General features: G+C 35.4%; 1 protein-coding gene across 1 annotated transcript in view; it reads left to right on the forward strand.

Annotated features, from left to right (window-relative positions):
• The window catches only part of GPC5 (glypican 5), a 1,465,923-nt gene that overhangs the window by 344,868 nt on the left and 1,104,045 nt on the right, over positions 1 to 17,010 (forward strand). The window contains exon 5 of the mRNA XM_019039972.4: positions 12,973 to 13,098. Coding sequence (XP_018895517.3) covers positions 12,973 to 13,098 — 126 coding nt within the window. The remainder of the gene's footprint in view (positions 1 to 12,972; positions 13,099 to 17,010) is intronic.

Below are 17,010 nucleotides of genomic sequence, written 5' to 3' on the forward strand. Positions count from 1 at the left end.
AAAATTATTTCAGAATTTTTGACAGAATCTGTGGGGGCATAATTTAAGATGATTGAAGTTTGTCTCTTACAAATTAATTGCATTTAGAAACAGGATGGGTCCTTCATCTATAGCATCTATAGCAAGAGTATCAAGCACTATCTTCTACTTTGTTTTTCATGGTAAAGAACCTTTTCAACATTTAAAGTCTATCAACGGCATTTAAAATGTAGAAAGGATACATATGTATAATAGGGGAAAATGGGAGCAGGAAGCACCAAGGAATACTCATATTTGTATCCAATGGCATGGAATGGAAATGCCAAAGCTGCCAGATCCACCACAATTGTCTTCAAACTAGTAGAAAAAATTGTGTCTCTAGAGTAGGTTACACATGTGATAGAGAGACACTTCCTTTCCCTTTTTCATCTTCAGTCCAAAACACAAATCAGATTAACCATTTCCAGGGCACACAGCTTCACCATGATCTGTAGAATCATGTGTAGCTTCTTTTGCTTGGTGCAACAAATGAGAAAATGAAGGAAGTTTCAAGGTATCTCTTTTTGTTTTTGTTTAGGTTCATATTTGTAGAGCTATCAACTTTTAGATTAAGCTTCCTTCTCAGAAATGTGATTCATTCTGGTTTGATGACTTTTGAAGTCAAGGAGTCTGAGGCTTTCTTTTTGCTCTACTGGTTTCACCCTCTTTCAGCAAGATTCTTGTTATATAAGGAACACTGTAACTTTGGGATCTTGTAAACTGAGTAAAACCAAAGGATTTATAGTCTTCAATGTATTTGGTTTGTCTACATTTTCCAATTTAAGTTAGGCCTTATATAAATAAACACATATATGAATTAACATAATGGAAGGATGCATAACCTTAATCCTTATCACATAAACATAGTTTGGATGGCATAATTAAGTAAAGGTAACTATACATTAATTATTCCTGGTCAGTAATATTCTAGGCCACCCATCAGAAAAACTGGGAATAAAAGGATACCTAGGTGACATGTAACATTCCACAGCAATATTTTTCAAAATGAAAATTACCAGAATAATAGGAATAAAATTGAAGACTAAAATAGCTTATTTTATCTGAGCATTGCTATTTATAGATTTCCTAGTGCTAATGCCTATCTTTATAACAGAGTTCAGGGACACATGTATTTGGAATGAAAGATATGGAGTATCTGAAAATGCAAGCATGAACAATTTGTACTAAGTATATACCAGCCATTAGTCAGATAAATTTGTGGGTGGAGGTAAACAGGAATAGCTGATTGTAATTGCAAAATGCAAAAGATAAAAGAAGGAAGAATAATGAAGGCTTTTCATTGGCAGATTATTAAAGGGCAAGTATTTTATTAAAGTTCTGCTAATGCTGAGAGAGGTTAATAATATCTAGATTATATGCTTGTTCCTTAAGTCACAAAGTTTATTGTTAAAATGTTAGCAGCCACAGAAAATATCTTATTGCCAAGGAGGGGAATATTCAAGATTTGACCTAAAATACTGAATCTCAAATAGGTGCTCAATAATGATTGTGTGAAGAGCATATATTAATATCATTAGATTTGAAAATTGAAAAATTAGTACCATGTTTCTTTAAACTAGTAGACTGAACAATTAATTGCATATTTTAATTAAAGTGACCAAAAATTATAAGAGGTAGACACTGTATCACATCTCTTTTGGGATAGATGACCAATTTCCCTAGTATTATCTGACTGGTTTTAAATCTTGAACACTTGGTCTAGTGTTTATTTTCATTAATGGGTTGAAGTCCTTGTTTAAAGTCCTTTTTAATGGAGAACGGAGGTAGTGTTTTTTTAAGGCACATTTTTACAACAGGGGAAAACGATGTTAGAAATAATTTTGAAAACCTAGTTTTGACAACAGGTTTAAATCACTCTTTGTAGAGGAGGATGCTTTCAGAAAGGGTGTTTTTTATGGGGACATTAAGTGGTAATGTGTTGGGTTTGGAAGGTCTTTGAAAAGTGAGGAATAGAGGCATCTATCCTAATTGCATAGATGGCTATGAATTTCCAGCTCAAGGCTAGAATCAAATTACAAGAGAGTGCTAAACATGAAACACCTGTTTGAAAAGAACTTTCTGCAAAGGGTCTCTAAGGAAATCAGCCCACTCTCTGAGCTCCTTTCCATCTCTTTCCTATTACTTTCCTTGTTGCTCCCCAACCTACCAACCCTTTAGTTTTGTTTTGAAATCACAGTAAATCCTCTAATAAAGGGGAATCATGTCATGTGAGGGAGATGACTTCCTATGTGGAGGGGAAAACCTGGAATCACTTAGGGAAAAAAAAAATCCGTCTCTTTGAGAAAGGTGCCTATCTTTAGGTCACAGTTTCTGTAATGAGCAATGAGTTCAGGTGGGGTTCAGAGAGCAGACTTAACAACTTGCTCTTTTGGAAAAAATTTTTTTTTTCTTTTGAATCAAATATGAATGTCATGTGCTTGAAACACATTTTCATTTATGATAAACGTGCCATATATTTCATTGCTTCTCAGTGATGTGTTCACCCTCTCTTCCCAGAATGGGCCAAGAAACGAGACTTCCATTCTCCATCTGACTATACAAGTTTAATTATTTTCAAGCATTTGCAATGAGAGTGGTGTTTGCTCTTTCTATTCTATTAGAATGAAAATCTAATTTTTGTATTCTAAAGACTTCTCTAAATATTTTGTCAAATAGAATGACTTAGGTGAGAATAACGTTAAATGATTAAACATAGATTCAGAACAGCAAGAGAAAAGAGTTCTTATCTAGAAACCTGTAATTATATATTTCCTCTGCTGAGCAGGAGACTGACATTTTAAACGTCTACTGTTTGACAGCTGTGGTCAGACATCTCTACAGGGTTGAGCCTGCTCATTAGTGCCACATTAACCTTCACGTTGCCTCAGGCCATTAACTAGCAAACTGCACATTTGACCTTTGTTCTACAGATATTTTCAAACAGTGTGCTAGGCATTGCTTTTAATTTGGGTTCTGTATTATGTGTGGACTGACTTTAGGGGTAAAAAAAAAAAAATCAATATATGTCATTAAGTAGAGAAACAAGCAGTCTGAGACATTCCAGAAAGAAAATCTCCATTTGAAAATAAGATCCTTCTTGGATACTTTTCTAGATAATTAGCTTTGGTCAAAATTAGAAATAGTCTCTTCTGTGTTGTATTCAATGGAAAAAAAGAGGGGTGCAATATATGACAATTTATAAATGTCTAAAATGAAACAAGTTCCTGTGAGATGAGGACATAGGATTGAGAGGTATGCCTTTTGAACATAGTTTTGTTTCTAGCAAGGTCTAATTAAATGAAATGCAAGGTCAAATGTAGATTAGAGCCATAGGCCTTAAGGCAAACAGCTTCCTAAAAGATCAACAAAGTTTGAAACTATATGTCAGCCTTATAAATTAAAATATAAAGTTGCTTAATGAAATATTTTCATAGACTATGCTAATGTTGCTATATCCAGCTTATGGAATATTATACAGCTAATTAAAAATAAGACTCTATTTATTAACCTGAAAGGGCTTCATCATATACTGTCATGTGAGAAAGATCCCATTTCATATATGTGTATAGCTTGGTACAGATTTTGTGAAACCAAACCATCTCTATATCCCTCTCTATCTTTCTATGTTGGTCTGTCTGTTTGTCTGTCTTTAGCTGCTTGTTAGTTTGCACATAGCAAAAGCTGAAGAATAAGATAAACACCAATCTGTTATATTGGTTACCTCAGGTGGGAGGGATGGAAAGACTATGGAAGGACAGAAATTAACTGGTTAGTCATGCACCTTTTTATTATTTTACACCTTACTAAAAGATATATTACTTTTATAATTAAACATGATTAAAATCAATTATAACAGTATAGCCAGTTGGAAGTGTTACTCAATTTAACAGTAGTAACTGGCATTCCTTTGTCAACAGATTCAGAAACAACTACTTCAGGGTGGGTTGCATTCCCCTTTATATATATTTTGTACCACGTGATGTATCAGGAGACCTTTCTGGCACTGTTGGCCTCAAGGGCATGGGAAGCAATGAAGCAATAATTATGCTAGTCCATGTTTCTCCCCTGCCTTCAGTAAGCTCAGGGCAAACAAGGCTGCAGGCTATGAATGAGCAATTGTGCTACAGCCTTTTTCTACTTTACTCTGTTGCACAGTGTACAAAGCTGGGCATTAGCCAGTGATTAGAATTTACCCCACTGCCTGCTTCCTGCTCCAGACATTTTAGACTGGTCAAAACGTGTAGATAACTCCTGTCTGAACATATTGCATTCTCATTGTAGCTTTTTGTCATTGTAGCGATGTATCTGTTTTTTTTTTTCTAATCTAACAATCTACTAATGAGTGTGTTTTTAAAATGTGATAATTTCCATAAATGTTTGGAAACAGGTGGAAATACTCTTCTATCTAAAGATTTATTCAACTTTGATTAATCAAATATCCACTGGCAGCCAGTTATTGCTAAGTAATGAGATTTTCAGTTAATTAATTAAGATGTTGAAGTCTGTATCAACTAAATGCCTAACTGATAATTTAGTGACTTTTCATGAGTCTTTTTATTTCTCTCATTTCCACTTTTGTTATTTATAAGAGGGTTGGACTAAGTCACTGGTTCTCAAACATGGCTGCACATTAGGATCCTTCAGGAAGCTTGCAGAAAACCCAAATGCTCAGTTCTCATCCTGGACCAATAAATCTGATTGTTTGAGGGAGAACTCCAGGTGTACAGTTTAAAAAGTTTCCTTGGTGATGACAATGTATAGATAGGACAGGAGCTGTTTGAACAGATGATCTCTAAGGCTCTTTCTATCTCTGTCTTCATAACGCAGCATATCTGTGATGTATTAATTATGATAGCTATCTTACACAGCAGTGCAACTAAATATTAATGTGTCACTACATATTACTTTTAACATTACATATAAATAGGAGCTGTCTTGAGCCTCTTTAGTAGAGTCTGGCTCAGTTGTTGTCCTACCTTAGAGATTCCTTCTATTTTTTAATGCAACACACCAGAAAGGTCTCTCTGATATTTTGCCAGAATCTAGGAATAGGTCCCCTAATTTAAAGTTTCCCAAGCCGCCTGTGCACTTAAAGAACTTTAAATTATCACTATCATTGTGTAAAACATATTCCTTGTAGGAGCTTCTAATTCTAGAAGTTGTTAAAAACTAGTCTGGGGCTAATTCAAAAAGAATTTGTTAAGTGCCTGTTGGGTACCAAGCTGTGGTCCAAATCCTGGAGACATGAGGAAGACTTGGCCTTTGTCTTCAGGAAGCACATTCACTAATTGGGAAGGTAGATTGGCATACAGGGGGATTATAATACTAGAGAGCAAGGGCTATAATACAACCATAGGCAGGGGCTAGATGAGAAATGAGGATGAACCAGTTGCTATACCAGTTGGTTAGGGAAGGAGTTGGAGAGGATGTGAGGTTTAAGCAGGATCTTGAAGGATGGGTAGAAAGTTGAGAGTAAAGTAGAAGGAGAAGACAATTCTGGGTGGAGGAAACTGGATGTTCTAAGCCTGGAATCTTGTTCAGTAAATATTGAGTTGTTTTATGCAATGCGTGTATAGGTGTGTGGGCTTTGGCTGGTGTGTGTGAATAGAGAGAAGGGGGACTGTCATGGAATGAGGTTTAGGGGAAAGAGTCGAGCGCTCTTACGCCATGGCAAGACATTTTATTGTTTCTTATTTTTTTAATTTTTTATAGATATAGTGGGCAAAAGTGCAGTTGTATTACATGGATATGTTGTGTAGTGGTGAAGTCTGGGCTTTTAGTGTAACCATCATCCAAATAGTGTACATTGTACCCATTTTGCATACCTCACCCCACTTCCACCTCCCACCTTCCTGAGTCTCCAGTGTCTATTATTCCACTCTGTAAGTCCATGAGTACCCATTGTTTAGCTCCCACTTATAAGTGACAACATGTGATATTTGACTTTGTTTCTGATTAATTTCACTTAACATAATGTCCTCCACTTCCATCAATGTTGCTGTAAAAGACATGATTTGATTCATTTTTATGGCTGAGTAGTATTCCATTGTGTATAATATAGACCACATTTTATCCAGTCTCCTATTGATGGACAATTAGGTTGATTCCATGTCTTTGTTTTTGTGAATAGTGCTGCGATAAACATACTACTACAGGTATCTTTTGATATAATGATTTATTTTCCTTTGGGTAAATACCAAATAGTGGAGTTGCTGGGATAGTGGAATTTCCAAATACCAAGTGGGATTTCCTTTGGGAAATACCCAATAGTGGGATTGCTGGATCAAATGGTAGTTCTATTTTTAGTTCTTTCAGAAATCTCCATACCATTTTCCATAGAAGTTGATTTATATTTCTACCAACAGTGTATAAGTGTTCCCTTTTCTCCACATCTTTGCCTGCATCTGTTATTTTTTGACTTTTTAATAAAGACATTTTATATAAATGGGTTAGTATTTTAAAAGCAGGGATGTGGTATTTTTTGGAGACAGAGTCTCGCTGCTCTATAGCCCAGGCTGGAGTGCAGTGGCACAATCTCAGCTCACTACAACCTCTGCCTCCTGGGTTCAAGCAATTCTCCTGCCTCAGCCTCCCAAGTAGCTGGGATCACAGGTATGCACCACCAAGCCCGGCTAATTTTTGTATTTTTAGTAGAAACGGGGTTTAGCCATGTTGGCCAGGCTGATCTCAAACTCCTGACCTCAATTGATTCCATCTGCCTCGGTCTCCCAAAGTGCTGGGATTGCAGGCGTGACCCACCATGCCTGGCCTGTATGGCTCATTTCTAATGTTGATTCTGCATTCAACTTGGAAAATGGAGGCACAGGGAACAAATGCTACACTGTTACAAGCCCAAATTACAAATTATCCATTTTTATTGGTCCAGACATAGAGGCTTTGAATAAATATTCAGATGAGCAACATTTTTCTATTTTCTTTTAAATATGGTCAAACTGTTACTCTTAATAATTATATTTCATTTCTGTGTACTAGAGATAGTTGAAGCACAAGATGAGCAACTGACATATGAAACACAGTCCCTGAAGGATAATTAGATGGGACTGGACTGTTAACATCTCCCTGCATTTATTATGATCCTAATTTTAATGGCAAATATTCTCATAACAGTAGAGAAATAATTGCATGGATGCAGTCACTCTCCCAGCAACTTAAATTTAGAATCTTTCTAAGAATATAATATTTTGTTCATTGAAATATTTCACGTAAAACTGGAAAAGTAGTCGTGTGCTAGCTTGAGCATTGAGCTGGCAACTGAGATTTGAATTCTGATAATAGGGCCAACATTAATTTGCTCTGTGGTAGTAGGTAAGTCTTTTTTTTTTTGAGATGGAGTTTCGCCCTTGCTGCCCAGGCTGGAGTGCAATGGCGCCATCTTGGCTCACCGCAACCTCCGCCTCCCGGCCTCAGCCTCCCCGAGTAGCTGGGATTACAGGCATGTGCCACCATGCCCGGCTAATTTTGTATTTTTAGTAAAGACGGGGTTTCTCCATGTTGGTCAGGCTGGTCTCGAACTCCTGACCTCAGGTGATTCGCCCACATTGGCCTCCCAAAGTGCTGGGATTACAGGTGTGAGCCATTGCGCCTGGCCGGTAAGTCTTTTTGACCAGTTCACTATGCCTACTAGTGTTTCAATCCCCTCCTTTACCACCATCTCAATTATTTTTGTTTAATATACCTACGGTAGATCCCTGGTTCTACTATTTATCAGTGCAACTGCATTTTGCAACACTTCTCTTGATTCCTGCCACCTAAACCCTGCCAAACACAGAATATAGTGTTCCAAAGTAGGATCTCCCCCCAAATTTCTGTCTTTACAAACCAAAACCCATCTTAATAATAACACAGACTTTCTTCCCTTATTTTAGCCTCAGAAAATTCAAAGCTAACCACTCTGTTTTCAGTAGCCTTTCCTTCTCTCTTTTGCAGAATTTCTGATTAATGAATTATTAATTTTCTTTTCCTATCATTGTAGCAACCGTGAGAGACTAAGTTATGATGTGATAGCAAACTACCCCAACATACCATTGGTTGAGAACAATAACATTGTGTTTCTGTTTAGAACCTGTGCCATTTCAGATCAGCAGCCATTACTGCTTAACTTGCCTGGGCTTTAGGACTCAGAATGACAGGGCAGCCTTCCTCTGAAACATTGCCAGTCATCGTGCTAGAGGGAAACAGAAGCTGGCAAAACCTCATTAGTTCTTAAAGCTTCAGCCTAGAGGGAGCATACATAAATTCTGCCTACATTTTTTCAAACCCCAAACAAGTCCGATGACCGAAGCCAACTTCCAAGCGCCTGTGTGCCCAGAAGGTAGATAATTAGACTATCCAGAAACGAGCTCATTACCACAAACCCTTATCTCCTTCTTTTTATACCCAAATATTTTCAACTGTCTTCCACATTGAAACGAGCATACATATGAACAAATCTTTAATTTTTCTTTTTTGAAATCTCCACTTACGGTTTCTCTTTCTAATGCTCATTGTACAGCAAATGTGAAGTTCATTACTTTACTTCAAGTGTTTTAATTCCTATATGGGTTTGCTAGGGCTGTCATAACAAAATACCACAGACTGGGTGGCTTAAACAACACGAATGAATTTCCTCAATAGTTCTGGGGTTGAAAAGTTCAAGATAAAGGTGTTGGCAGGTTTGGTTTCTGTAGAGGCTTCTCTCCTTGGCTTGCAGATGGCTGCCTTCACCCGGTGTTTTCATGCGGCCTTTTCTCTGTGCCTGTGTGTCCCTGGTATCTCTTCCTCTTCTTATAAGGACACCAGTCATATTGGATTAGCATCTACCTGTATGAACTCATTTAATTCTAATTATTTTTTTAATTTTTAAAATTTTATTTTATGTGTGTGTGTATGTATGTATGTATGTATGTATGTATATATGTATGTATGTATAGACAGGGTCTCACTATGTTGTCCAGGCTGGTCTCCAACTTCTAGGCTGAAGCAATCCTCCAGCCTCAGCCTCTCAAAGTGCTGGGATTATAGGTGTGAGCCACCACGCCTGGCCCCTGATTATTTCTTTAAAGGCCCTGTCTCCAAATACAGTTAAGATTTCAACATATGAATTTTTTTGTAGTGGTGGCAGGAGGTGATACAATTTAGTACATAATAATTATGGTCACCATATATGAAGGACATTTTCGGTATTTTATTTAACCTCTCAGGATGGCATTTTGTACTGTGAAGAATCTACCTTCAAATTCACTCATTCTTTAGTTTTCATAGTGCTTTAACTTTGAAGTTTTCTTCCTTCGCTCTTTTCACTTTCAGCTCTTTTTGGCTTTTCATTACTGCATATTACTTTCCTGAAAGATTTTCTCCATGTCCATTATTTCAGTCACTACCTGTATGGGTGGTGGGTCTCACATCACATGTCCAGTCCACTAAGTTCCAAGGTTACATCTTTAACAGCAAACTTCCAGGATGTGCACAGTTCTTGAACCAGTAGCATCAACATCACCTGAGTGCTGCTTTGAAATGTGCAGTCTTGAGCCCTGCCCTGGAACTACTGAATCTGAATCTGCATTTTGGTAAAATCCCCAGATGAGATTTACACCTAGTAAGTTTGAAAGTAGCATTCTGTTTGCTTTCTCTATCTAGACATTCCAAAGAAATCTCAAACTGAACATGTTGAGAATGAAACCATTAATTCCTTAGTCTTCACTCATTTATTAATTTGATGACTATTTATTGGGGCTACTGTATGTAAAGCCACTGCTCTATGATTTATGGCTGTGAACAAAACAAGCAAACAACAAAATTTCTGCCTGCCTGAATATTTTATTCTGGACCGTAGAGACAGTTAAGAAACAATAAGGCCTGATTAATCCGTATATTACATAAGTGGCTAGAAAGTGATGTGTGCCTTGGAAAGATGAAAATATCAAGAGAGATAAGGTCATAAATATAGTGTGGGACACTGAGAAGGTGAGATTTCCCTTCCTTTATTTCTTATCTCAGGGAATGACATGACCATCCCCTCACATGAGCAGGGGGAAAACACAATTAGAAATTGTGTGTGTTATCTTAACACTCTTACTTTAACCTGTCAATTCTGGATTCCCAATGTCTTTCAAATCTTTCACTTGTTTTTGTGTTCACAGACAGGCTCCTTCTCACATCCTCAGGGTTTCTCCTGCTCAGGTTATAGCCACCTAAGTGACCTCACTGCTTTTCTACTCCCAAGTTGCTGCCATGATGATGATGACACCTGGTTGCTGGAAAACTTAATGGTTCCAACTGCCTTTTGAATAAAACAGAAACGTCTTATGATGAGCAATAAGACTGATGATAAAATGGCTTCTTCTTACCATTTTACCATAATTCATTCCCATAAGCACAGTCCCCTCTAGTGAAACTGCATACTACCCGTATTTTCTTTCCTCTTACCCTTACTCATCCTGGCTTTTTGTTTGGTTTGCATGGAACACTGAAATACTGCCTTGTTTTGTAAGTATCTTCTGATTCCTCTGTGCACTAAAATTTGGCACCATTAGCACTGTATTATCATTGCAGGTTTTCCCCAAAATGTGTGTTCTTAGAAGGCAGGTGCTCTCTTGCTTACCTGTGAATCCTTAGTGCCAATAAAAAACTTAGTACTCAGTAGTGTTTATTACTTTTTGACCAATAATTTATAGATGATGGTTCATAGAATGACTGGAAATCTTCTAGGTTAAATCCTTTCAGAATAAATATAGGCAAAGGTATGATGGTTGTCTTTGGAAAACAGAACCTCACTTTTGTGGGACCCTAAAGTATGGTTTGGGTTGTTGTTCAAATTGAAGTGAGAAGATACCTTGCACATCTTTCCAAGAAACTTAGATAAAATGCTATAGAGAAGCCTTTGAAGGACTTTAAGTGAGTAACATAATCTCTGGAATATGAAATTTGAATTTTAGAAAGTGACTGTCATTGAGAATGGGAAGAGATTGGAGGGATGTAATCTTAGTGTAGTACGTCCGGAGAAAGATGATAAAGGCTTGGACTAAGGCAATGGCAGTATAGCCGTGGGAAAGAGGACGGAAAAGAAAGACATAAAGCTTTCTCTATGAGGATCTATTGATTTTGAAGGGATAAATGAACCTGGTGCTATCCACCAAGACTGAATTAGGGTCCATAAAAATATTTTCAATTTTACATCATCAATTTAAAAGTCTCAATATTCCATCAATTTGGGCCTGGTCTCTTCATTCCTAGAAGACTCTTTGATTCCGAACAAGTGATCATTTATTGTGAATAAAATTTAGGACAGGAGTCACACATCCTGCCATTCATTAAATCCCACCTTTCTAAAAAAGAATTAGTCTGCTTCCTCAATTATATTTTAGTAGCTGCAACATATAAATTGATATTTGTTCATGCATTCCAATTAGTAAAGACATAGCTATCTTTGAGGCACTTATTTTCTGGCAGAGGAAACTGACTTAAAGTAGTAAATATGTAATATAATTACTATGCTATCAAGAAAATAAAGCCTTTGTTGTAATCAATCTAAGTTACAGTTAAGTCAGAATTGTGCTTCTTGCAACCACTTTATCACTTATCTGGTCCATCTTTGCTAAAAACTCGTTTAAATACCAAATACTTATACTAAAAACGTCTGATTTTCTCTATGAGTTTTGATGTTACATATTTGAAAGTAATATTTATCTTTTTTACAAATCAACTCCAGCAATATTCACAAATAGTTATTTAAAAACCAATAGGTTTGTGTCCAGCCTGGGCAGCATAGCAAGATATCATCTCTAAAACAAACAAACAAAAAATAATAGGAGAGAGAACTAAAAATTAATGAACTTGAGTAACAGAGCTGACAAAATGAGATTTCATTTTTAAAAAATTAGTTACTCCAGGTATAATTTAGAATCACCTGTCTTCTTTGATCTCATTTTAAACACATTATATTTTTAGTCTTAATGAGGGTGACATTTCATAATTGCTACATTTTAACTGCGTATTCCATGAATTTCTAAAGTTTACTTTCCTTCCAACATTTCCTTCTTCTGCCCCTTCCTTCTGGTCTAGAGAGCATCTCCTATGATCAGCCTAGGGCTTTTCATTTCTTTTTCCAAAACAATTGTTTATGTCAAAAAAAAAACATAATGAAGGCCTTTAGGACTTGGCCTTTTGAAATGTTAAAACTCAAGTTCTTGGTCCTCCAAAGCCTTGGTTTTAAAACTGAAAAGTTTTTGCTTTCTAAATTAAAACAAAACAAAAAACCTGCTTGTTGTTGAATTTTTCCTCCGATAATTGATATGGGGAAGGAAAGTATTGTGGGAGGAAAAAATCTTAGTTAATATACTAAATATTATTCCTTCCAATAACTTTTATTTTCATGCTTCTGAAATATCTTACATGTCTGGGTTTTGGGTCATATTTAGTAAAGACATTACTTTATGTCCTTAGATACCAAGAAGACCCAGATAGGAAAATAACCTACTACACTTTTCATCAGTAAGCAATCACTTGGCATGTTGTAAGTCTCTGACATTTTCCACAGGGAAAAGAAAATTATTAGTACTCTCATGGTGGCTTAGATGATAGCAGGTAGTGAGGACTTTTAGGAAGGCTAAATGAAGTGATGTCGTTCTTTATGCATCAGTATATACCATTCCCAACTTCTTGGATGTGAAGTTACACAAGATTCATACCCAGTGAACCTTTTTATTCCAAGAATAAACTAAAATACTAGCTTTTTTTTTGAAAAAAAAAAAGTAATGTATTTTCATCTTGGTGGTTAGAAAAGTATTTAAAATATATGAGAACAAATAGAGAAAATGTAAAAAATTATATTCTAAACATTATGCATAACAATATAAAAATTATATCCTAAACATTATGTATAACAATACATATCATTTTTGATGGCCTTTATTGTGGATGTTTGGTTTTAATTGTTTTCTTTCTTCTTTCATTTAGAGAATTTATCAACAGCCTTCGACTGTACAGGTCATTCTATGGAGGTCTAGCTGATCAGCTTTGTGCTAATGAATTAGCTGCTGCAGATGGACTTCCCTGCTGGAATGGAGAAGATATAGTAAAAAGGTATTTTATGTGGTCTGTGAAAAACTACTAGTTACATCATCCTTGCTTTCTTTTTCTGAATCTTCAGGGGATTAATTCAGTCTTAACTTTGTCACACAGTTTATAGTCTACATTAAATACTTATCTTTAGTTTGTTAAAAAACAAGGAAAAGAACAACAAAACCTGATCCTTTTAGGTATCTTAAAACTATAGTAGCATTCTGTGGTATTTTGAAAGTCTTCTCTTTTACCTATCTATGACTTACCAACAATCCTACTTTTGAATTAAACACCATTTATTTTTTATGCAGTCTGTCTGTTGTTTACCAAATATTGTATTTCTTTTTAGTTTAAATTCATGAGTATTAGAAAGTGAGGAAATTCAGTGAAATGTGAATACCTATTCAAAGATTCATTGGTATATGGATATGTGTCCTAACAATGTTAATGTGTCCATCCTACAATGGTCTGATAGAAAGAGAGCATGCAAGAAAGAGAGAGAGAGAGATTGAGAAAGAGAGAGAGAGACTATGTAATAGTGGGGGCACTTTTATATATATATCTGTTTGAGGCATTGTTCATTGGTATGTTGTCAATTATTCTCAAACTTAGAAGTGAAATTCCATGTTTACTTTTTTTCCTGCCTATCTAGAATTTCTTTGACAGTTTCTTTTCCTTTATTTCCTATAACTGATTGTACTTTCAAGCAATCTCCTGAGCTTGAGAAAGTCATAAATTCTCCCTCTGTGGTCAATTAAACTGGTTGGGGAAAAGTCTCTTGATTTGCCAATACTGGTGGTTATTATAGAATGTAGGATAATGAGGTTTTGTGTTTGGATCTGAATCTGTTAAACTATAAAATAAATATATGTTGTATTTGTACATTTTACATTTTGGATTTGAATCCATTAAAAAGTATACTTTGGATTTGAATGTGTTAAAATATATTTTTGAGCAGTCTCCAAAATGAAAGATAGGGTGTTAAGCTTTCTGACAGATATGGTTTGGCTGTGTCCCCACCCAAGTCTCATCTCGAATTGTGGTTCCCATAATCCCCAGGTGACCTGGGAGGGACCTGGTAGGAGATAATTTAATCATGGGGATGGTTTCCCCGATCCTGTTCTTGGGATAGTGAGTTAATTCTCCCGAGATCTGATGGTTTTATATGGGGCTTCCCCTTTGCTGTGCACATATACTTCTCTTTGCTGCTGCCATGTGAAGAAGGACGTATTTGCTTCCCCTTATGCCATGATTATAAGTTTCCTGAGGCCTCTCTAGCCATGCTGAACTATGAGTCAATTAAACTTCTTTCCTCTATAAATCACCCAGTCTTGGGTATTTCTTCATAGCACTATGAAAATGGACTAATACAATGAATTACAAGTAAACCTCCTCTATATGCAGATAGGTGGTTTAGTTACCACAAAAGTGATGAGTTCATTTAAAACATTATTTAGCAAATTAACTTTGCTATGATAAACATATACTATAATCAATTTTAATAGAAATTTATATAACAAAGCCACTTATATATTTCTGAGTGATCATTTTCATTATAGTTAAAAGCTATATTCCTGAAATATTAAATGATTATTTTACTAATATCCTGAATATCTGAATATCTCATAGAGACTTAGACTTCACAGAAAAAAAATTGAAGACAAAAACTGTATTTAAATTTAAATAAAATAATTGGCTGATATGACTAGTGCTCTTTTTTCATTATGCACCTTGGATGTTGCAATGTAAGAATTTTGCAAATATTTCTTTATTGCTTTTACTGAGAGAAGTGATAGCATTCTCATACTTTGAGTTCTTAGTGTATTCATGTCAACATTTCTGCTTCTTAGATCTAGTAATTAAATTCTAGTTTGACATAGTATTTTTTCAAACTGTTCAAACTGGAATTGAACTTTTTGTATATTTTTACAAAGACTAATGAGAAACCCAGAGTGATTAATAAAAATTTATTATATCATATAAATATATTTAATATACTACATTACATTATGTTGTATTATATTATCTGAATCTACAGCTGCAAGAACCTTAATTTGAATTTATCCCATTCCTCTCTTGACCGGTTGGTCTGGGGTTTGTGTAATGGGAAATACTGTTGGAGAAATCAATAATTTGGGGAAACCTTTTAGAGTGATAGTATTTTCAGCTCAATGAATATATTTTATTCTACATAATATATTTTTAAAGACCTCATTCATGGTTTATGAATTTGAAAAAGCACAGAGTTAGCAAAGACTCTCCATGAAAACTGTCCACATTTCTGATCAGCGAAGTGTGTGATTCTTAGTATTCTCATTTGCTTCCAGCTAATGCCTTCCCTTTCCTGTACCACCACAGACTCCTGTCTATTAGCTGCTTCCAAGTGCATAGAGACTCCAGTCTTTCGTGAACAAGCTTCACTGTGTCTTTAACTATCTTCAAACAATTCTTCCAACCTCATCACCTTAATGGACATTTTCCCTTTCTTGAGCACATTTTTCTCTTCCATTTCTGTCTCATGGGTCCCCAACCTATTCCTGTGCCCTTTGGTTCTCAGTGCCAGCATATGAGCCTCACACACTCCTACCACCTCTAAGGCTACTGCCAAAATAAGCATGTTTCAGGCCTGATTATTCTGTTGCCGTGAACTGAGGGTTTCAGAAGCATTATTTAATTCCCCCAATACTTCACTTTTAATGCCCCAAGTAAGTTGATTGGACTCTATCTCTTTTCTATTTGACGATGAGAAAATTCTGTGTCTTTTGACTTAAAAAATTAACTTAAAATTTTAATTTTAGTCATGACTCAGTCAATTCTTTATTTTTTTCATTTTTAATTTTTATGTGTACATAGCAGGTGTATATGGGGTACATGTGATATTTTGATACAGGCATGCAATGTGTAATAATCACATCAGGGTAAATGAGGTACCCATCAACTCAAGCACTTATCAGTTCTTTATGTTATAAGCATTCCAATTATACTTTTAGTTACTTTAAAATGTACAATAAATTATTGTTGACTGTAGTCATCCTGTTGTGCTATCCAATACTAGATTTTACTCATTCTGTCTAACTATATTTTGTACCTATTAATTATCCCCATTACCCTCTTCCCACTACTCTACCCAGCCTCTGGTAACCATCCTTCTACTCTCCAGCTCCATGAATTCAATTGTTTTAATTTTTAGCTCCCACAAATGATTGAGAATATGTGAAGTTTATCTTTCTGTGTCTGGCTTATTTCACTCAACATAATGGCCTCCAGTTCCATCCCCTTGATGTAAATTTAGAATGAGATTTTTTTTTTTCTCAATGCCAACTCAATGGTAAAATGTAAGTATCCATCAATTCTCATTGATTGATTATGGTATCATGAAATGTTACATAGCAGTCAAATTGATACATATTTATATCTGCTACTGTGGAATGATGTCAAATAATTAAACAAAATTAACTAGAAACAGGATAGGATATATTTTACCAGCAGGTTTCAAAAAAATAAAATAGATATTAATATTGGTTCTGCATAGAGTATTTCTGGAAAGTTACAAGAAAATTGTTAATGTGCGTAAATTTAGGACAAAGTACTAGGGGGCAGGGAGGTCTTTTATTTTTTAATTTGTATTGTACATACTTATTTTAAATGAAAACAGGTGTTAAAGTGATACAAGAATTATGGGCCATTATTGTTTTTTATGTTTTATAATTCTCAAAAAAAGTAAAAATTAACGTTGTAAAAAGTGCTATTTATACATTTAATTTCTACCAATTCAGATTTTCCTAGGAATTTTGCGATATAGTTTTGTCAAAGAGTTAATACATATGCTTCAATATTGAACTGCTGAATTTATCTAGGAGAGTTTCTATACAAAGTCAAGTCCTGATCACTGTTGCAATCTTGAGTTAACCACTTTCTCCTTGAGAAAAAATG

The sequence above is a fragment of the Gorilla gorilla genome, chromosome 14 (genome assembly GCF_029281585.2).
Source record: "Gorilla gorilla gorilla isolate KB3781 chromosome 14, NHGRI_mGorGor1-v2.1_pri, whole genome shotgun sequence".
Taxonomy (NCBI): Eukaryota; Metazoa; Chordata; class Mammalia; order Primates; family Hominidae; genus Gorilla; species Gorilla gorilla.